Raw genomic sequence first — 23,666 nt, 5'->3', positions numbered from 1 at the left:
ATTAGGAGCAAAATAACCGAATCACAGAAATCAAAAACAAAACAAAACAAAACAAAAAACAAAACAAAAAAAAAAACGAAAACAGCTTAAACAATATAACTATAAACAATTCATTAGGCTGTGTTTACACAACAGTTTCAAATCTACATTTATTCAAAGCTGCAAAAAAAACACAACTTTGATTAAAAGCGATAGAAACCGGAAAAAGTCTGTTATACAAAGCGTCGTAGAGGTTGTGCTGCAGTGAGCCTTTCAACTTCACCTTTGATGAAGATTTTCGATTTCATTGGAAAAATCAGATATTTAAAAATCTCTCATAGCAGCAATATTTGAAAGAATATTTCCAATCTTGGGGTCCAGAACACCCTATGAGAGGCGAATAAATAAAAACAAAGTAGAAGGCGAAGAATTAGCAATAGCAACTAAGTACGTCACAAGCGACTATTCAAAATTTTACCTTATAAAGACGAAGCATTAGCACCCGATATCTTTCGATTTGTTTGTTGTAGTCGGCTTCATTTTCCTAGTTTAAAAGAAGATATCTTTTGTGTCCATCGGCGTAATTCGCATTATCAAATAAAAATATTTACTTAAGGCGGCTTATTAATCTTAAATTTTTAATAATAAAATCTAATCATTGGTGATTGAAATCGAAAGGAAATTATTTAGTAATAAATATTTAATAAAGAGACAAATATTTAATGCTTCCGAGAGAAATAAACAGAAAATGTGACCTACATCAAACTGACGTTTTGCTTCAGATATTTGAATTTCTAGCTCAGTGACTTGACCTCTGAGTTGAGTAATTAGCTCTTCATTTTGATGACTCTCGTTCAAAAGCCTATCTTGAAGACTTGAATGTTCTAACTCAGCATCATTTCTCTAAATGTTAAAAAATACATAATAGAGATCGTGTGACCATTGAACGCGGTTTGATTGTTCGCTTTAAATGTCATAGGATTAAGTTTGTTCGTTTTTTTAAAAAGTCAATATGAAAAAAGTTAAAAAAGGTCAAAATGGAATAAGATTATGAGTTTGTCGGTATGCGAATGAAATATTAATTTTAATATTAATATTGAGATCAAAATGCAAATTTTTTTTGTTGATTTAAGTAATTTTTCACATCTTTCCATTTATTTCTTTAATGAATACTGACTAATAAAAAGATAAACAAAAATTGAAGATAAAGAAGTCGTCCAGGGCTACGGACACTAAAAAATAAACTATGCTGGGAGCTCTCTGTCCAGATTTGTACGATTTGAAGTTTTATTGGGCTTTTGAGGATTAACAGACTTCGGATATATCCTAAGAGAGCTAGATGAAATATATAATTATTGACCAAGCCAGAAACAACCAAAATACAGCCTGACTTCTTGATAAAAGGCTTTCAAATAGAAGGAAAAAAGTGTATATATCAGCTTTTAAACCTTTAATCTTAACCATAACCATATCATTATGCTTCATATGCCTTCAAATCCAGACTAACTTTTTGAACTCCTTTCTAGTTGTGGCTCTCTGATTACATCAATCTTTTCTTTCAGAAAAAGTGATCACCTAACTCGCCTGACCATAACCCTTTTGGATTTTTCCATGGATTATTGTTTGACAAACTAGGTCATTTGAGGCCTGCAAGACCCAGCACCCAAACCTCCAGCTAATGAAGCATTTCATCTCCAAGTCGACAGGTACCTACTCAAGGTTTAGACTTAGAACTAAAGTTGAGAACAGTTAGATTGATTAACATCCATAAAATGTTTAGTTTTCCAAAGAAAAAGGAAAAAGATTCATAGTTTTACTAATCACAAAATAACTGTCTCAATTTTTCAATCATCCTCAGAAAAAGTATGAGAACAGTTGACCACTGCAAAATTTTTGACTTTAAATGAATATTTAAAAATTATTCTTCCACACCATTTCATCAACAACAAATTATTAACCTCAGCTGTATTATTTTTGATGATATTTTCAAGATTATTGATTTTTTCATCGAGCATCATTCTTTGCTTCTCTTTTTCTGCCTAAAAAATTACAAAAGAAAGGTAAACTAAAAAATATGAAAGACATTTCAATTTGAGTTTACATATATAAAAAAAATGTTTACCAATTCGTTTTCAAGTTGGTCACGTAAACTTTGAAATTCCATCTGAGATGCTAATTTAGCCTCAATATCTGCTTGTTTACTGACTAAAGTCACTCTTTCTTCCTCCATAAGTTTCATCTTAATGCAAAAAAAGTAAACGTTTATAAACTTTAACATTTAAAATAGCTTTCCACAAAATGAGAATGTGTTTGTTTTTTTTTTATAGTACCATTAATATTATCCTTTAGTTTTCTTTATCTAATGGTTACCAAAGTTAATTGAAAAACAGCACCTACTTAACATGTATTGAATTGTCAACTGCATTAAGTTTTTAAATTAGAATTTAAAATAATGATAAAATGTACCAATAGATTACCTCATTTTTTTGTTTTTCCAACTCAGCTTCCAAACCTTTAATCTTCTCCTTAAAAGCAATTCTTTCAAGTTTCTTTTCACTCTAGAAAAAGAAATTTTTCTAGAGCGGAAAAAAAAAACTATTTAAAAAGATCAAATTACAGACGAAAAAAAAGTTTTTGACTAAACATTTTTGTTCATTTGATTGTCTGTTTTCTTTGAAAAAAACCTTTCTTTAAACTATATAAAAATATAGTTAAATTAAAATATAGCAATATTAAACTATATAAAAATATAGTTAAACTAAAATATAGCAATATTAAAAAGAAGCTTTTTCTGTGAAACATTTGGGTATTTAAATAGATGACCAAAAAAAAACGTCCAAAAAAAAGTAAATTTCAATTAAACAAAAAAGAGTTTTTACTTTTCATAAAAAAAAAATTGTTCTTACCAATCAAACTCAATTGTTCTTAACAGGCAAATTCTAATGTTCTTACCGATCAAATTCTTATAGCACAATAGCATATCAACATGTCACAGTTTGTCAAAAAAGAAAAGAAATTTCAATTAAATCAGAAAAAAAAGAAAAATGTTCAGTGAGACCAAGAATTATGAAAAAAAGGAAAAAACTTGTTCACTAATTCTACATTTATCTTTAGCTCTGAATATTTTTGAAGTGTAAAGTAAAATGCAGCGTAGATACAATACAAAAGTTGTGCAATTTACTTGGAAAACACCCAGAAAAGAAGCCATTGATTTCTGTAGAGAGTAGAAAAAACCAAACTGAGTTTGCTAAGCGACTTGTAAATTGGATCAAGATTTAATGCTATTTGGATCAGATAGAATTAGGTATAAATTATATACAATTAAACTTATAGCATCAATTTAAAAATATGAGTCATGGTGGAGAAATTGAGGATGTTTTAGTTAATTAAACCATTTAATACCATTAGGGTGATATGGATCAAAATATGTACAGATTTAGTTCAAACAATCATGCTACATTAAAGAAAAAAATTACCAAAAAAAAAGATCTTTCAGTAATCCACAAGTATAAAGCAGGATTAGTGAAAAAAATCATAATAACTAAAAAACAGTTAGCGTTCTTAAACAGCCATTACAAAGTCATGAAGAAAATCCTATGGAACACTTATGGAAGCGTTTACCAGTTAACAGGTAGAAAATTTATAAATAAACAGGATTTCTTTAAGCTGATTAAAGATACTTGGAAAAGAATTGAGTTGATACCCTTATAAAACTTGCAGATTCCATGCTTTGCCAGTGTAAAGTAGTTTTTAAGTGCAAAGGCTAAGTAAATTTTAAATTCTAGATTAAGTTTTAAATAGTTTTATTATTTCTGGCTCTGTAAAATTTAAATACATTACAAACATTTAAATTTTTTAAAAAATATAGGCTATATATAGGGCTCTTTATATATAAGACTTAATTCTTAATATCTAATATTAAAACGACAGACAAATCTTGAAGTTTATTATTTAGTTAAGCAGTTCAACTGCTTAACTAAATAATAAACTTCAAGATTTAAAACTGCTACCAAACATTTACATTTTATAATTCTAATTCTTTATAACTTAAATTACTAATCTTCTGTGAAAGTTTCTATTTGGACAAAGAGTGAAAAAAATTATACAAAAAAAAAATTTATTCCCAATGTTTTACATGCTGTTGTGCATTAGAAAAAATTACCTTGAGTTGATTATACGTCTCCAAAGAAACAGTTGTGTTGTTATTTAAATCAACTAGCTCCTTGGTGCTCTATTTAAAAAAGTGCAAAAACCATACAAAAAATATAAACAATATAACTTACATACAAAATTTAATAAATATACAAACAGTTGTATATTTTACAAGCAATTGTAAATTATAGAAGCAATTTAGTTATATAAAAAAAAGTTAAAATGTGTATTAAAGAATTTTACAAAACCAAAAAACTGAAAATTCATTAACAAATCTCACTTGTAACTTCATTTTGAGATCATGTATTTCTTTATCTCTTTGATTGATATCTTCTTCAAGACTTAATATATGCTCTTCTAGCATTTCAATGTGTTGCTTAGCAGTACCTTAGTGATGTATATTCATAATCATTAGATTCCTGTGATTCCAGTTTTATGAGCAAATTAATATTAAAAAATTTACATAAAATAAAAATTGCATCAAACATTATTTTGATATCTTTAATTTGATTGATTGATATTTTTAACTTAAAATTTAAAAATAAATTTTTTCTAAAAAATTGTTAAAAATTAAATTGATTGTTAAAAATTGGATAAAACAATGCCTCTAATAGAAATTCGTTTTATATTTTTAAATTCATATTATTGTTGACAATGTTTTTTTAATAACTATTAGATATTTTTATAATTCAAATAGCTAACAGATATTTTTTAGTAAATATCTTTGGATAAATTGAAATATATTATTTATTCACTTACTTTGTGAACTATTTTTTAACTAGCATGTAGGTAAATACAATTTTTTTTTAAAGGATAGAATATTTAAAAGTTACAAATTTTTTATTCTTTTCTTTTCATTCCTTTAAAAAATTATAAATTTAATACCCAAGCTTTTCTTCCTATATCCAGTTACTGTGCTAACTTCATCACTATCACTATCATTATTATTTAATTGACAATTGTCGTTTATAACATCGCCATTTGTTAAATTTTCATCAGCACTATCATTTTCATCAGCATCGCCATTTGTTAAATTATCATCAGCACTGTCATTTTCAACACTATTATCACTTCCACCATCTCCAATATCTTTTTCCACTCCAGTATCATTTTCTACTCCAATATCATTTTCTTTAGAGTTTTCAACAACACATATAATAGGTGTGTCTTTTGATGTACAAATGTTTTCATCTGAAGTTTATAAAACATTGCGGAATACTTCAATAAGAAAAGCGTTTAAATGGTATAAAAAGAAAAAAAAACAATAGAAAAAAATAGAAAAAAATCTTAAACAACATAAAAACAACTTGTGAGTACAGAAACATAGGAAGAAATCTTTCCATAAAACATATGCAAAGCATTTCCATAAAACATAAGTGATAATTTTAAAGTTCCAGGCCTTAACAGTACAAGTTCAAAAACCTAACTTTTCAGTAAAGCCATTTCAAGTTTTCAAATTGGTTTTTATTTTTTTTTTGTGTAACCATTTCTAAATTTAGGAGTATATGAAAGCAAAGTTGATTATTGTTTTGCCTATTTCCATTTTTCGCCTAGTGGTTTAAGTGAAGCTACACTCAACTTGTACTATTATGGCCTGGAACTCTAGAATTGAACCCACAAAATCCAAAACCACACAAAACTAGTTTTCCTTAAAAAAAAAAAAAAAAAAAAAAAAAAAAAGATTCTCACCACAAGCAAAACATTTAAACAACAAACAAATCAATTGAAAATCATTTTGATCATGATGAATCAATGATTAAATTGATGATAATAATGTTTAGTTTATAATGAAAGCACATAGAAAGTGTTTACCAGATATGGAATTTTCTTTTTCAAATAAAACTTGCTTGACAACATTTGATTTTTTTCTGCTCACCTGCCATAAAAAAAAGTAACATTCAATCTATTCTTTCCTACTGCAGTTCATCTTTGTTGTGTACATTTCGAAACAAAATTTATTGCATATGAAGGTTTTTCTCAATAAGATGATCACCTTACCACTTTGGCTGTTAAACAAGATTTAAAACAAGTACTGACAATCACCAACTGAAAGACAATAGAAAATCTATCCATGTGTCACTTACTTGACAATCTTCGAGTTTTTGCTTTGCTAGGCTTGCTTCAGCCTTAAAAGTAATATAAATACTAATGTTAACAATTAAAATTGTAGTTAAATTGTAATGAACTCAATTGTCAAATATTGAGATATTGACCTCAAGAGATGAATTCAAATACTTACATCAGCTGAAGAGCTGCAATAAAAAAATGATAATATAGAAATCTTTTATTTTAATACACATTTTTAAAATACATGCTCAAATAAAAAAAAGATATATATGATGTTTTATTTAAATTTGTAAAAGTTCTTTTGTTTGTCCAGCCACACCAGGATATTTACTAATTATATGAAAAGTGAAAGTTTGTTTTGAAAACAAGCAAAATTTTTATTTAATTTTGTGAGAACAAGCTGCATTTTTGTAAATGTTTAAAAAATCATGAATAAGCTGGAGTTACAAATGAGCTTGTTTTCTTTTCCATCATGCCAAAATAAACGGTTGTCTAAGCATAATGATGATAATGAGGATAATGATGACAGTATGATGAGGAGGGTAATGATGAAACCAATACAAACCATGTTAAAGTGAAAACTTTTTTTTTAAAGAAATTTAACTCAATTACAAAATTTTTTTTTTAAACAATGATAAACTAATTTGTATTTTTTTGATACCTCCTTTTGAACCGACAAAAAATGAAATTTCATAATTTACCTCAGCAGAAAGACGCTTCTCGATTTCAAGTTTGACTTTGTTATGGATTGCCAAAAGCTTAAGCAAAATAAAATATTTTAAACATTATTTATGATAAAATCAAGAGAAATCATAACAAATGTAAAAGAATAAACAATACCTCTGCTTGAAGTTCTAAGATTTTTAAATCTTTCTTTGCCAACTCTTTCTGCATGTCATCCATTTGTGACTATAACAACACAAGAAATACATTTTTACTGTTTATTTCCAAACTTATTGAGATCATTGAGTTATTGGTTTTGTAACTAAATTGATTTGTATTTTAAAACATAATAAAGCTTATAATTTGGCTTTAATTCTTATTGCATTACATATATGCTGGATGTGCACTACGTATGTACATGCTGGATGTGTGCAATGCTTACGTGCACACTAGGATGCATGAAAAAAAATTGTAGATTTAATATATTATTAAAATTAAAGAATTTGAACAATATTATGACTTTCTCTAAAGTTTATAATGCATGGAAATTACCTTATCTTTATTTTGATCTTCTTGTGTGTTCAACTCTTTACCAAACCCAGTACTTTCTAAACCCTTTAAAGTTTTTTCAACAATTATGATAAATTTATAGCAAAAAAATTAGCAAAAAATATAGCAAAAAATATAGCAAAAGGTTAGGCAACAATTACAGCAACAATTATAGAAAAAAATAATTAAACTGGATTTTTTTATCTCTTAGAAATATCAGAAATAGACAACATATACACAAAGTATGAACAACATAGTTGTTAAAAAATCTTTTTCAAAAAAGTTACATACCCTTAGGGACTCAATAATTGATGATGTAAAGCTGCTATCATCAAAGTTTTTCTGAAGAAAAAAAAGCACAAAACAATCATCAGTATTTTATCACAGGTGGCAAATAATTTAGTAACTTCTTAAAACTTAAGAAACTTTTTAAATAAATTTTTAGTCTGTTACTTTATTACTGTAATTTAGCAGTTAACAAGTATGAAATTAAGTAGTTTTAAAGTTAACGAGTGGAAAATTTACTAAAATTATAACATAATACATTGTATTTATATTATCATATAATCAGATATGATAATATAAACACAATATATTATATTATAACTATATATGCTTATTTGTAACTTATATTGCAAAATTATTTACTGGTTGAAAATCAGAAGAATCATCAGCCAAAAAAACAAACATTACTTGAATCAAATCTACAAACCGTTTGCCTTCTCAGTTTGCCGCTTGAATTTCTGTTTATGCAAGTTGGAGACTTATAAAAAAAAAAAAAAACGAAGAATAAAATAGAAATAAGAAATGAAATTTAAAATCATTGACAAAAAACGTCTCAAGCAAATCTTTAAATAAAAGCATTTCTAGAATTCAAAGGACATTAAAAGTCGATTATCTTGCTGTTTTTGATGTAAACAAGTAAGACGTACACTGTTTTCTGCTGTATTTTTTTCGCTACCTAAAATGTTAAAAAATGAAAATGGATGCTAAAAAGAAACAAATATAATCACATATCTGGATACTTTTTAAAAACCATCTGGCATTTTTTAAAAAGAAGCCAGATATATCATATTAGGTTTCTTTTTAAAAGGTCATATATCTTGCTAAAAAATGACTAAATTTCATTGAAAATATATCCTACCTAACTGTGTTTTAGTTTGAACTTCAAAGGGAGTAGAAAATACCTCATCTAGAAAAATACATAAGTTATTACTGATTTTATGAAGAACACTTTTAGATATATCTTACTAAACATCAGATGTATATTTGAAAAAAAAAATACACTGCATCAAATTATTTAAACTAATATATAAATATTTTAACAAAAAAATACTTATCTAATTAACTTTATGTAAAAAATAAACAACTATTTTTTGTGTTATAAAATAATCTCTTAAGCAAGAGCAACTTACCAAGTTTTTCTTGACTTTCAGCTATTGGACTGCTTGCACCTTTTGATACAAGCAAAGTAACCGCTTGTGACATTCCTTGTGAACAAGCCAATACAATTGGTGTTCTGAATTATTAAATAAAAAATTTTTGATAAAACAAAATAATATCTCAAACTTTGTAATATAAATTTAAATTAAACTTTGTTTAGATATTTAAAAAGCAAAAAGAAACTTGGATACCTGCCTAAATTATCAGAAAGATTTATGTCAGCACCATGTAGTATAAGTGTTGTGGCAATTTTTTCATTAGATTCTGATATAGCCAGTAGTAATGGTGTTCTATTGTTATCATCTTTTAGATCCAATGGGCTATTATTATCAAGTAACAGTTTTATGCATGCAGCCTCCCCACTTAACACAGCACAATGTAATGCAGACATTTTATTCTCATCTTGAATATCAAGGTTCCACCGACTGTAGTCAAGAAGTTTTTTTAACATAATAACATCACCATTCTTCGCAGCCAGGTGATAAACAGTTTGTCCTAAAAATGATCCAATATTCATTTTAGATTTGAAATACATTGAGATTCTTCATGATCCATCAGCATTTTTTAATCTTTTTCAATTTTATACCTTTAGCATTTACAGAAGAAAGATCTGGATGAAGTGTCAAGATGGCCTCCACACAATCAACCTGGCTCTTTTTGACAGCAATATGTAGCCTAAGTTAAAAGTTACTTCATCTGAACAAAGATCTTTAACAATATAAAAAAATTAATTTATTGTAGTGAAGAACAAAAGAGTAAAAGAATTACACTGTCTCCCCATCTGCATTAAGCTTTGTTGGAGAAATACTTTTCTTATTTAGTGTGTGCCTAAAGAAAATCAATTAAAATTTACCTAAAAAAATCATTCCACAAGAAAAATATTTAACTCATAAAATTTAAATAACTTTTTACATTTTATTAAGTAAAAGAAAATCTCAAACCCCCTCATAAATTGTAAACCTACTAGGAAAAAAAAAAAAATCTCTCCTTAAAAACTGAACGAAAAAAAAAAAGCAATACTTTAGTTTTGCTATGTCACCTCGATTAATACAATCAATCAAGCGATCATCATATTTTGACCAATCTTCCTAGAAATTTAAAATAGAAACTTACAGTGAATTATCTAACTATAGTTATAACATCAAACAAAAATTCTCAATAATGTCACTTTTAGGGTATAAAGTGTCAGGTACAGAGAGAGCATAACCCAGCCATTTTAAGGGTTTTACAGCATTCAAGGATTCAAGATTCTACAGAGTTTTCCAGAGTTCAAAAGTTCAATTTTAATTCAAACATATGGCTCATCTTAAATCACAAAAAAAATTCTTAGAGAACAACATTTTTAAAAATGTTTTTAAAAATGTTTTAAGAAATGTTCGAAGATTCTCTTTTTGGGAGGGATGGAGGGTGATATGGGTCTAACTTTTTTTACGCAGACGGTATTCTAACTGTCGCTGCAAATCAACTACTAAATAATAATAATAATGATAATAATGATTCTCTAAGAACTTTTACAAAACATTTTTACAAAATTTACATAACATAACTTTATATGAAGCAAAAAAGATTTTTAAAAACTTATAACATTATGATACCTAAATCTTATATAACTAACCTTGATTGCTTTTATATTTTCAGAGAACAAAAGTGGTTCTTTTTTGCGTTTTGATAAACGCAAAATAGTTCTCTGTAACATTTTTGCATTATTTATCTGAATTTCACATGAAGTAAAACATTTTTTTCTTTAGCTTGATAAGCAAAGAAATAAAAAAAAGTAAAAATAAAAAGAATTCAAATAAATCATTCTTTGTGAAAACTTGCATTTTCAATCAGTGCAGTAAATGGATTGAAAATGTCACTTTAATGAATAATGATTTATTCGAATTAATCATCCATTTTATATAAACATGGTATACAGTATTTTGCATCATCAAACATGGTATGCAGCATTATTAGAACTCAATTTTTAGTAATCTAAAAAATTTCAATGGATACAAGAAAACACTCTACCAGTTGAGATGCAAAGTTTACTTTTTTATGGTAAACAGAAAACAAACCAAACAATGGTTTAAAATGAAAATGTAAATAAAGTATATAAAATTCAAATGTAAATAGTTGGAATGGGTAACTAAATACTTTGTTTATGTTGACTGTTCTCAGCAAAATTGAGAAGGTTTTAAAAAGATTAGGATAGATTCTTGAAAATCTAATGTTTATAAAGCAATTTCTACAAGAACCTGCTTCCTTTAGTTAAAAATTTTTTGTAAAAGGTTTTTAGGAAAGACTTCAACAATGAAAAACTTTTGATTTTGAGCAAGAAATATTTACGAGAGTAAACAAGATATCAGCTTTTTTTTTTAATCTCACAAACATAATAAAAGAAAGTAAGAAAAAATGAACCACTTACAAAAGGAGAAGATTTGGTGGCTTGAAAAGTGAAAAGTGATACAAAAATAAAGTTAATTTTATTACCATTGATTACAAAGTTATTGTTATTTGGTAAAGATTTACATATTAAGAAGACATTTTATAATTTAAAAAAAGGCAACTCTTGCTTTAAGAAGAAAATTTTTACACATGAAGACATAAAATCTAAAAGCAAAAATTCAAAAACTGCATAATACTCATAAAGATTATCTTTATAACCTAAATTTATCTTTATAACATAAAAAAAGCTTACAATAGACATTTGTGAAGATATAGATGCTGAGCTACTCATCCGAAACTTTCCTTTTAAACGCTTGATACTCATGGCAGGATTGTCTGTAAATACAAAAACTAAAAAATATACATATAGGCATCTTACATAGATTTACAAAAGAAATAAAAATTACTAAGAAATAAACATTCAATTATTCAAAATAAACTATATTCATAAAACTCACTTTTTTCTATGACTCTAAAAAAATTCTAAAAAAATTCTGAAATTTTAAAAAAACTTACATTGTCTCAAGCTCATTTTTACCAAACTTAAAGGTTGAGTTTGAAAAACAATTTTAGTTACATTCAATTGAAAATCACTTAATTGATTTTTTTTGTAAAGTTTCCTGTACTTTTAAAATGTAATTAAGTTTTAAGTAGGTTCATGAAAAAGAAGCCTTTAAATTTAATTATAGATGTTTATCAGTGAGCTGTTTTGTGAGAAAGTAAAATTTATTAACATAAAATTCATGCAAGTTTTAAAAGTAGAGACATTTAATAAAATAATTTATTTCAAGAGCTTTTAGGTTTTTAAAATATATTAGTGGTATCTATGGTAACATAAAACATTACTGTAAGAAGTAGATATAACATTTTTATCTTTAAATTAATCACTTTATACCTTCAAGATCCAAGACTCATATCTTATAAGTGAATCTATTTAACATAATTCACTGTTCTTATAATCATTAACTTTATAGCATGAAATAAAAAAACTATTTAAAGAGAATTATAATTTAATCTGAATTATATAGATATGCTCACTACCCAAAGAGGTTTAAAGATATAAGCAATGATCAGAGATATAAACAAACAAATGACGTAGTGAAATAAAATATTGTGCTTACTAAAAAAAAAATATATACACCTTGATATAAAATTTTTCTAAATCAATAGTCTTTAGGCCAATCATTAAAAAACGATTGTATTTTTGCATTAATTTTTTACTAAAAAATCTACCTTTTCAGGCCAAGACTGAAATACTGTTCAATCATAAATGAGATGTTTTTTTGGCATTTAACATAAAAATAATTTCTTTGAGCAAGTGTGTTGACAATGGCTCAAAAACCTAAAACATTCACAGTCAAATGTAAATATTTTTTGAAACAACACTCTTTGTGAAATAACCATATAAAAAGAAAGTGTACCAATATTAGACAAAGTCACACTGATTTTATATTTGTGATGAAAATGGAAAGTCATGCTAAAAATTCTTTTCAAATTCTTTTGTCAAAGAAACAAAGCGGTACTGTTAGCATAAATATTTTTTTTTGAGGCTTCTAATTTTAAAAAAGGTTCAATTTCCTATTAAAATATAAAAACTTTAAAGTCCTAATACCTTTTAAATAAATTTTTATTGAAGTTAACATCTATTGTAAAATGCTTTGATATAAAGCTAAATAAACTAAAAAAATAAGATATAAGTACTCAACCTCAGTACTCCATACCTTGCGAGGGAAATTTTAAACAGTATAGAAGATAAGAACTCAGATAATTGGAACAAAGATTATAGTGATAATAATAAAAGATGAATGTGCATAAACAGACTAACTGATCCTTGTAAAAAACACAGCTTGCTAAATTTTTATATACTTACAGTTGGCATCATCCAAAAGTATTTTTAATTGCTAGAACTGCATTCTATCGTGATTTTGATCTTCATTTAATACGTTTAGCTTGAAATAATTCTGGAACAAATTTTTAAAGCCCCCATTGTTAAAATTTGCAAAGTTAAGTTGTAGAATGATTCATGAGAGTCGTCATACCATATCATGATATTAATATAGATCACTAGATGGTTAACCGTAGGTTTCCATCCTTCAGTGTTCTTAAAATGACTTCTGCATTTAAATTATTTATATGGTGATTAAAGCTAGAATAACAGTTTAATATATAAAATATTATTAAAAGGTTGATGAACATTATGGTCGTTCCGGTTTATCTCAAATTATCCTTTTGTATATTAATTCAATTTTAATTTAGTTTATTTTTCCTTATTTGTTTATAAAATTATTGTATTCTTACTCTGATTTTATTTTTTATTTCTATTTCTTGATTTTTAATAATTTATTCTTTATTTAAAAAACTCATTTAAGTGAAAAGGGTCCTCTAATAAATTCGCTGCCGAATTGCGTATTTTATCTTCAAGATATTAAACAAGCTTTTTGTTATCAAAAAGCTGCAACGGTATTACGTCACGTTGACCAAATCAACCCTCACCCATTACTCAATGGTAAAGCTGTAAGGTTACTAAATGTGTTTAGTTAAAGCGTTTTGAGGAGTAATTTACTGATTGTAATTTACTGAAATATATTTACTTTATGAAACTCTTCCTTGTTAATCTAGTCCTGCATATTGAATCTTCTCTCCACTTGTTTCAGATATTCTTTTGTCAAACTGGTTTTTTCTTACTATTGTTTATGTGTTTATATTATTTTGATGCATAAAAAAACCTTTTTCAATAAAACTTTTGTTTACAAATCTATTACAAAAACCTAACTTAAAGATAAATAAATCATAATTTTTCATTAAGAAAATCATAAAGTCTCTATAATAATTTGATTTGAAATCTGTGCAGTGGTGCTAAATTAAAATTCATTCAGCGAGAAATTAATTCTGAAGTTAAACTTACTTTCATATATATATATATATATATATATATATATATATATATATATATATATATATATATATATATATATATATATATATATATATATATAGGGAGAGAGAGAGAGAGAGAGAGAGAGAGAGAGAGAGAGAGAGAGAGAATAAAGTTACCTTGTTTATACCAATATCAACAAGCCTTTTGTATTATCATTTTATTTATATTGTATTTATATAGCTGATATAGCTATTCAAAAAGTAAAAAAGTAGAAAAACAATTGGTTGTATTTGTTCACTTTATTTGCATTTTTTTAACCAAATATCACAAAAAATTTACTAACAATTAAAAAACGTAGCAACGACCAAAAACAGATTTCATTTTAACAAAAGCTAATCCCGTTTTTATTTAGTGTTTTAAATAATATTTACTGCTCCTTCGATTTTTATTTATAAATAGATATGAACCAGTACAAAGACCATTTAATGTCATTTATTTGACAACTTCGGAATATTCAAACCCCCTCAATTGCATCGACTAAGTCATTTTTGGAAAAAAATCGTGGAGTAAAAAATATAATTATGTTCATTCAATTAACATGGTTGTTTTTATTTAAACAAATAAAAACAATATTGATTAATCATCGATGCGTTCACTGAAGAATATACTGCCGATGATGCCGCTTCTCAAATCTGGAATGTCCGATTGCTGTGATCCGTAAATAGAAAATAATGAAATATTTTCTACCGACTTCGTGTTTTTCTCCTCAGGAAGTTAAGGTAATGTATTTTGAAAGTTATTATAATATTGAAGAGACATATTTTGAAAAATCTTGAAAAGGTATATATAAAAATAAATATAAATATACAACATTTTACGCTGAGCTCAAGGAGTTTTTCACTAATTTGTAAATTGGGTCCTTTAAAAAACCTACACCGAATTTTTTACGCAGATATAATAAGCGTCTGATGTTAGAACAAAAATATTGGCATTAAAAAATGTTTGTTCAAAACAATGAAACGTTTAGCGTGCGCATGAGCGCGGCATATCTGACAAAATAATGAGTCCCGATCAAAGCCTGTATATAAACTGGTTTAATCATTTTAAGCTGACTTTATTTTTCTTTATTTCGTCAAGGTCGTCAAAAATAGCAATCTTTGTGTTTTTAGTCAACAGTAAAATTCTATCAGAAGTTTTTCCTCTTTTTTTTTTTTTTTTTTCTTTTTTTTTACAACAATTTTTTATTTCTGTTGACGCATGGAGCAGCGTCAAGCAAAAAGCTAATTAAACCTCTTTATAGCTTATTGTTTTGGTCCAACAATCGAAGAGTGACGCATTTTTTAAGCTTTAAAAACTACACTTACCTGTATATTTCCCTACGACAGGGTTTTAAAAGAAAAAATAAATAAACTGGTCAGAGAGAAATTTTCGTAAAAGTTACGGGGCATGGGGACGGGTTCTGAAGACAGCATAACAACCCTATAAAGCATGGCCGCCGGAACTTATAACGTATTTTGATGCTTGTATCGATGTAAGTATCAAACATCCTGTGTGTGCAGAAAAGAATCCACAAAACAATTCTAATATAAAATAACGTTTCCTTGTAAATTACAAAGTTATGCGTAGTAATTCCAAATCATTCAACGCTAGACAGGAGATTTTAAGAGGTGTTTTTAATTGAGTTTCATAATTTAAGCTGATATTACTCTATTAGTGTACAACTTTAGCGCAACTCTATTTCTTGTTGAAATTTGAAATTTCCTCTGTAAGGCAAAAATAACCTCTCATCAGTAATTGTATAATTATCCAGTAAAAGAAGTTTTAGTTTAACAAGAAATCGACTATCGTTGTACTTATATTGTTATATTGGCTTAAAATTTCAAAAATCTAAAATTAATTTCAAAATTGTTAATTTATAATTATAGAATTGCAAATGTAATTTAGAATTATAGAATTTTAACATAGTTTATAAATATAGAATTGTTAATTTAGATTTATAAATTATAGATTTTAGATTTTTTTGTTTATTTTTTAAGAGTTAACAAACAATTTTTAAAAATGCTCTTAAAATAGTTCTTTTTAGGTTTTCTTTTTTCTTTTTTAACAATAATTTCATTAACTGACACGTACCACGTGTTTGTATGCCAGAGGGCGTTTAAAGACTCATCATTTTTTTTCCTATCTTTGACCTGTTTGGAAGCTCTATAGTGACTTAGTGAAGACTGAAAACCAGAGTGACAGTGAGATTTTGCGCAACTTAATCAAAACCTTTATCATAGTTTTTATTGATTGCTGGATATGTTTTTGGCAGTTTGTGGCAGGTAAAAATATTTATAAAATTTTCTGAATGTTTATCTTAAAAAACTATTAATTTATAATTATTATTAACTTACAAATATTAATTCATAAATTAAATTTTTGATTTTTGATATTTAAACCTTAGTTTTTATAACCACTTAAGTATTGTTTATAAAATTTCACATAAATGATTTGTATAGATACCTCATATAAATACTTCATATAAATGCCTCATATATTACCTCATATAAATAATTCATATAAATGCAAGAACACCTCATATACCAGCAAAAATACTTTGTATAACAACAAAAGTATCTCATATGCAACAACAAGAAACACTTTTTTTTACAGAAGTTTCTCCATCTACGATTTGCATGACCGTGTGGCAGGTAAAAGCATATATACCTAAATCGAAGTTGTTTTTGTCACTTTAAACTTGTAGGTTACCGTTGTAAAAGTCATTTTTAATGTTTTGAAGATATTTCTGTCATTATAACAACGTTGTTATGCATTGAAATGGCTTCTTTATGTTTCTAAAGTATCAACATCAATGCTAAGCAAAACTTTTTCCGTTAAAAAGTAACTATAGACAATAGCAAATAAGAATGCTCATCTAGATACTTAAATCTACACCAACTTGGTTTGAATTTAAAAATAATAGTCTCCCAAAATAGTTTAACGAACTACTAAAAACCTTTTCCTGCAAACCCCGTGCAAAGTTCTAAGTCGATATGAATAAGTTTTTTAACTCAGAGTATAAGCCAAGCAAAAGCTAAATAAATGAGAAATGATTCGTAGGTTTATGTGAATATTTTGTTGAAAAGGCATCACATTTTGTTGAAAGTCTGCCTCGTTAAACAATGTTCGAAAGAATAAAAATAAGATATAAGATAGCTTGATTCAAATCTAAAATTTTATTTGGTCGTTGTTATTTGCTCTTGCGCTACAATAACGGCAAAGAAAATTTACAGAAAAAAAGAAAATTGAATCAAACTATAAAAAACACATAACTCGTTTTCTTCATCTGTCTTTAGTTCTCTTTTATATAAACAAGTTTTTCAACTCTTGATGCTGACAGATTTGTTCTCCTGTCACCATAGATGTTTCCAGTTGTGGAAAACACTCATTCAGAGGTAAAGGAAGCTGCTAGAATCGCCAATGTTTTCCTGGTGAAGCGGAAAAGTTTGGGATACTTAACTGATTGGTTCTTCCAGTAACGAAGTATATTCCCATTATCGGCAATCGGTGTTGTTGTTAAATAGTTTTCTAACTTCACCTTCATCAATCCTCCCCAAAGGTATCCACCACTTTTCTAAAAGTTTGGACCTTCAAGTTTTTAAAAGACCTTCTTACATATCCAGTTGTTGTTGTTTCATGTGGCTGTGTTTGTGCCTAGGTTTTTGTTATTGTATCATTAATGATGGATAATGATGTGTTGGGTGAGGGGGTGTTCTTAAGTTCGGCCTTGTACATGTTGAACACATCTTTACGGATATTTTGGTCATGTTGCACCTTTGCCCAATGCCAAGTAATGTTGATCCTTTGCAACGTGGATCCACCAGGTTTGCTTATGCGTATTCTAAATTTTGAGCTCCACATTCGCGAAACCTGTCAGTAATTTCCAACAAGTAATAATCAGCGACCTCTTTCATCATGATTGAAGAAGCTACCCAGCCCTGTCATCTTTTCGCTTAAATCTCTTCACAACTCACATTTCGATGCAGTACTTTGCACTATCAAATTTATCTTATGATCAACACACCAGAACACATAGTTTATAATACAATCCTTTACGGCTTTCTTCATGTTTGCTCCTATGTAGTAGGCAGTCGTAGCAATGTATGCTGCGTTGGTGGTCTTGTTAGTCCACAGATCAAACGTGAATGATATTCCATCCATATGAGGCTTGTCTTCGTGAAATGTTTCATCAACTGCTGCCTTCATTGCACTGTATAAATCTGTAATTTTGGTTAGAGAAACTGTCCTTGAAGAAATTGGCTTCTACTGTCTTTTTGTTCATACTTTCACAAAGTGTTTCTTTTTTCCAACATCCTTCTGTTTATCGTCATTCCTAGACCATTGATTATGGTGAATACTCAGTTGTTAGTGCTTTGTCGCCGAACATTTGCTCATTACTTGACCTCTTTCTGGCTGAGGTTATGAAAGTGGCTGCTCTTGATGGTCCAGCACCAGAAGAGGATCCAACTTTAAAGTCATTATAAAAGTTGGAGTTTGCATAGACAGTTGCAACTGTTGATCTTTCTTTCGCCCAGGTCTCCCTTGCTTAGTGTTTTAAAGCTGGTTATTTGCTTTGTCCTATGATGGCCTCTCATCCCTATTGTGCTCCCACTAGACACCTTGTAATCCTTACCACACCCAATGCAGCTAGTCCTGTTTTCATTGATCATGGACAAGTAATCCCAAATTCAGGAAACTTTTGGCATCTGAAAAAAACTAAATTTAGCTATATCGTACATCGTATATCGTACATCGTTCTTCATACATCTAACAATCTATCTATATATCAATCAATCAATAAATCTATCTATGCATTTGTATATATCAATCTATCTAGTATGTCTATAAAAGTATGTAAGTATTTAATCGTACATCATACATCGTAAATCGAAAAAAATATTTTAAATAAAAAGCCGACCTTGTTGACTGTAAGTAGAAGATTGTTGTAGAAATGTTCACTGATGTGATGTGTTGATGTGGGTTAAAAATTTGAACGATTTAAAAATGTAAAACAACCATATTTACATGTGTCTTATTAATAAGTCATTTAATTTAACAACTTACGATTGACAATATGTTAAACAATCAATTTAATTGAACGATTTACGATTCATTTTCTTTTAATTATTGGGTAAACCCAATGTTGTGATGCCCCTGCTGTTAATCACAGGTGGAAAAAAGTTTTTCAAAATTGAAACTATTTTGAAAAAACGTTAAAATGGGCATTTTCCCTTCTCCATTTTAATAAACTGTTATTCTGGCATCAGTTTCAATACTTAGACGGTAAATCAACGAATTCGAAATCTTTAAGAGGGCCTATTGGTGTAAAACTAAAAGGCTGCGAATAACTTCTAGTGATTGGCGTTAAGAGTATTGACTTTCAAATCTACACAACAGACAGAAGTTTACCAAGTGAGGATTAGTATTATCTACTCGTTTTTTCCTGGCAATAAAGTCCGGAACTGTAAAGAGGATTTAGCTGTACGAGATCCTGGTCCCTAGTCACACTTAAAATGTTTGGCAACAACAAATTGAACTCTCAGAAACTTGGCATTAGGTACTTAATTGAAGAATGTCCTACACTTGAACTTTAAGAAAAACTTGTATTTTTTTTTTAAGTCAAAATGTGGTTACATGCAAATGTGGTTTAGCATTAAAGCTAATAAATACTTTAAAGAGAAAAAATCTACAAATCAATACAATCTTCCAGGTACTTGCTTGAAGATTTACATTCTTGATTGAACAAGATAGCTTTTTCACTCATCCAGAATTTTTAATGGTAGTCATGACACAAGATAATGCTAACCACATAAGAGAGCTCAGACTTCGTCAATTTCTAAAAGCCAGATAATCAGATTAAAAAAAAAAAACTATTAGAATATTCATGCAACCAAAGATTAATTTCATGGCTCAAATTTACTCAGAAATAATTAACTGGACAGACTATGGTAAAAGTATAGATCTCTTAAGTGAAAAGTGGTTCCAAAGGAACAGGATTTTCCCTCTAAACAAAGATGCCATTGATAAACGCTTATTTAGGCAGCCTTCTAAAGTTTTAAGAGCATCTGCAGAAGTACTAAGATTGTTCAATACTTCTTTAAAAACATCATGTTCAACACCAGCACTTGTATCTTAACATCACTACAAGGTCAACATCAATATCATCTGGTTCACCATGAAAGGTCATTCTCTGCATCCCCTTTAAAAGATTCTTCCATCAGAGACATTTCTTAAACAATTGCAGTTCAAATTTGCGCAAATATCTGAGCGTGGAAGATCAGCTCGAGTCATCAGGCTTTACAATGACGAAAGTTTAACATCAAATCCATGTTTGAATTGACTGAAAAAGAATCCATGAAAAAGTGTAACTTTTTATGTAACTCTATGTAACTTTTTAGCATTTATGTTACTATGACGCTTCATATTTTTTAAAATAAAGATTTTCCCCTCGAAAAAAAAAAAGGGGTCGTCTGCCATTTATGAGAAGTGATACTTTAAATTTTATATGACTTATTTAGCTCTATGCAAAGAACTGAATGCATAGAAAAAGTGAAGCTAATTACCCCACTTTACTCTAAAACAAGTGTTTAAAGCATCAGTAAAAAAAGTAACGCGAAAAAATCTATATTATTTAGTAAACTGTTTTTATTGTTATTGTTCCCTTCATTTTTCAGATTTTATCGCCAAAAAAGTTGTCGTTGTCAGTTGAGATATACCCAAGCTGGAAATGTTCTGAAGACTTTCAATCATCGCCTTTGTTGATTCAGTAGCTTTGGCGCAAACGTCTTGATTAATTTTCCTCTGTCTTTCGCTTTCTAAACAAAGTTGAATGTCTTGCATATGCTCTTTAACTACATTTGCTTTTTCTTTTGCATCTGATATGTAGCACAGAAACTTCTCATTTGCCATATTTAACTGAACTAGACTTTCAAATATTTTGTTCAAGTAACCAAGTGCTTTCATCTGTCTACTAGCCCAAAATCTTTTCACTAAATAAACGGCAGTCAGAGCACAACTTCCACCTAAAATGATTGCACCGATCAAGGCAGTTATGGGTGGAAAAGCCATTCCTGCTATGGTCAAAGCGCCTACACCACCAAATCCTTCAGCGGCAATAAGTCCTCCTGCAGCAGCTCCAAACGCTATAGCACTCGCTGGTATAGAGCAGCCTAAGCATATATTAACTATATCTAACCGATTCAAAACAGTGATTTTTTTTGTTTGAACTGAGTTGGTCAGTAATAAGATTTTCATGTCTATTTCTCTACTTTCATTTCTCGCAGATTCTGCTATTGTGAGTAACTTTTCTATACCACTTGACATGCGAGTTAAAGCAAGGTGTAGATCTTTTTTGTCTTCTTCGTTCAGTTTTTTCTGATTTTGTTGTGGGTTCATTGCATCATCGATAACATTTATCTGATTATTAGCAGTTTTAAGTAGAGGAAGCATCAAGTTTACATTATGCTGAACACTTTTAACCATTCGCGTAAAACATTTAATAAGAGTTTCGAGTTCAGATGCCATGTCACTATACTCTTTAACCTCTGCTATCATGTTTTGAATTAACTGCTTAATACTTTCAACCAACTCAGGGACTTTATGAAGTTTTTCGGCATATGGAATTGAAGAGAAGCATGTTGCAATTGATAGAAACTGTGTAAAACGACGAGACTGTTCATCCATAGGAAAAGAGTCGGTTTTTTGAACTGCATTTAAGAGCACCGCTTCAGATACTTTGTCTGGTTGAAAGTCTTCCCAAATTTTGACTCGGGAGAGTTTCTCAATTTCGTTATCGACATAAGCACTGACACCATCACGTTGCTCTTTTTCAATGATTTCATTCTGATTTTTATCCATAAAACGTTTTTAAAGTTATACTTTTACTTTAGAAATATGTAAATTTTGGTTGTACTTGAGTGAAACGTCGGAAAATAAATATATCCTTACGCTTTGTGTTTCGCAAATACGCGTGAATAAATACACTCTCCCACATAGATGATCAAATTGTGAAAAGATAAGTTTTTTACTAAATGTTTGCAATATTTTGAATTAAATATTTTTAAATATTTAAACTAATATTTAATTTGAAAAGAAAAACATAACAAGAAAAAAAACAATAATTTACAACCAAATTTATTATTTGTGTTTCTGACTTACTGTAAAAGAATGAGTAAAAAGAATGACAAGAAACTGCATTTAAATAGGACATTGGAGTTCAACACAAGAAACAAAAGCCTACGTGAATTTCTCAGAAATTCCCAGTAAATTCCTCCGAAAATCAAGTGACCAGGACGTCATTGCCCATGGTTGTATTTTCTATGAAAAAGTTTAGATAAGTTGATTTCAACGATGATGAGCGTACCGTCGACATTAATTCCTAAATTTTATTCGAATAAGAAAACAAACTTTATTCTACAGGTGGGCTAAAAACTTCTATGTTATTAAGCAACAATTCTTCTTCGTCTATTGTTTAGTACGAAAAGTAGTTGAAGACAAACAAGCATCAAATACATTTATTGGCATGCACTTCCAACACTTTAAAATTTGACAGCTCCAGATATATTTCTTTTTAAGTCATACCTGTCTTGAATGATTTTTCACATTTAAGAAAGTTAGAAGTAGAAAAAGAAAAGCTTTTAGCAAATGATGCTGTAGAGTTATTCCAAAAAAAATAAAAAAATGCATCCAGGGGTTTTCAAGAAATCTTTGTTTTCATAAATAAAGAAGTAAGTCCCTACTTCTGATTCTCTCTACTTCTAAACCCCGATTCCAAAAAAGACTCCAGGGTGTTTATTCTAAATGAGACTTATGCCTCATACAGGGTGTTTATTCTTAATGAGGCTATGGGTATTTATTCTAAATGAGGCTATTGCCTCATTTAGAATAAACACCCTGGAGTCTTTTTGTAACCAAATCAGTAGTGCAAAACTGTTAAAGCAACCTTGAAAGAATAAATACTGCTGATAATCCATCCATCCCTTATCACTAGTAGTATAGGCCATCTTGTACAAACTCAATATTCAGTTTTTCCCATGCACTGCTAATATATTCTGTTTTGGGACTACTGTTGGACGGTGCCTCAGGAAGCCATTTAACCAGCCACTAGTAGGTTGACAATCCACAAAGGGCGTTTTGATATCAGTTGCTTATTGCACTAGAAATGTATGGATGTCTGGTTTGCTGGCATGCTTCCTTATGTTAGAGTTCTAGACATCAACTATTGTTTGATTATTTGGAAAGAACATCCTTCCTCATTGCTCCTTCCTCCTTTAAAAGACGTTTGAAATTTTTTTAACCATCTCCTTAAGTAAAAAGTAATTGCTTTCAATTTAAGGGATATCTGTGTAACTTCGTAACATGGAACTTATACCTGATTAATGTATTTTAAGGGGTTTTAATTATCTTTTTTCAATTTTGGCGCATTATGCTTCAGTTGCTACAAACATATTTTTCTTTTATTCTAATTAAA

General features: G+C 28.5%; 2 protein-coding genes across 14 annotated transcripts; both read right to left on the bottom strand.

The window, feature by feature from the left end:
- Positions 1–86: 86 nt before the first annotated feature.
- Positions 87–13,947, bottom strand: LOC149892864 (uncharacterized). 13 transcript variants are annotated; one of them, XR_016449187.1, is made up of 26 exons: positions 13,151–13,439; positions 12,893–12,958; positions 11,534–11,616; positions 9,874–9,941; positions 9,622–9,681; positions 9,440–9,528; positions 9,045–9,348; positions 8,826–8,929; positions 8,555–8,602; positions 8,343–8,371; positions 8,123–8,173; positions 7,702–7,752; positions 7,414–7,476; positions 7,039–7,107; positions 6,900–6,956; positions 6,130–6,257; positions 5,944–6,007; positions 5,017–5,322; positions 4,412–4,518; positions 4,142–4,210; positions 2,457–2,537; positions 2,102–2,218; positions 1,938–2,018; positions 739–882; positions 458–523; positions 87–366 (listed from the first exon to the last, which is right to left on the bottom strand). XR_016449187.1 is itself a non-coding variant. In XM_090076670.1 (26 exons), exons 2-26 carry the CDS (start codon positions 12,921–12,923, stop codon positions 304–306), a joined length of 2,247 nt encoding a protein of 748 aa, XP_089932796.1. In that variant the 5' UTR covers positions 12,924–12,958; positions 13,151–13,439; the 3' UTR covers positions 87–303. The 13 variants fall into 13 exon arrangements, 9 of the variants coding, with proteins under 9 accessions (XP_089932796.1, XP_089932802.1, XP_089932803.1 ...); XM_090076670.1 differs by having other exon boundaries at positions 6,216–6,257; XR_016449189.1 differs by lacking the exon at positions 12,893–12,958 and having other exon boundaries at positions 13,151–13,441.
- Positions 13,948–20,805: 6,858 nt separating this feature from the next.
- On the bottom strand, positions 20,806–22,370 carry LOC149892863 (uncharacterized). The gene is made up of 2 exons (XM_090071325.1): positions 22,355–22,370; positions 20,806–22,223 (listed from the first exon to the last, which is right to left on the bottom strand). Exon 2 carries the CDS (start codon positions 22,052–22,054, stop codon positions 20,861–20,863), a length of 1,194 nt encoding a protein of 397 aa, XP_089927451.1. The 5' UTR covers positions 22,055–22,223; positions 22,355–22,370; the 3' UTR covers positions 20,806–20,860.
- Between the last annotated feature and the right edge of the window lie 1,296 nt (positions 22,371–23,666).

The sequence above is a fragment of the Hydra viridissima genome, unplaced genomic scaffold, assembly GCF_058129835.1.
Source record: "Hydra viridissima isolate aposymbiotic clone 2 unplaced genomic scaffold, HvirCarnegie_v1 scaffold_1, whole genome shotgun sequence".
Lineage (NCBI taxonomy): Eukaryota > Metazoa > Cnidaria > Hydrozoa > Anthoathecata > Hydridae > Hydra > Hydra viridissima.
Note: the sequence above shows the minus strand (reverse complement) of the source record. Positions and strands in the feature narration are given on the sequence as shown.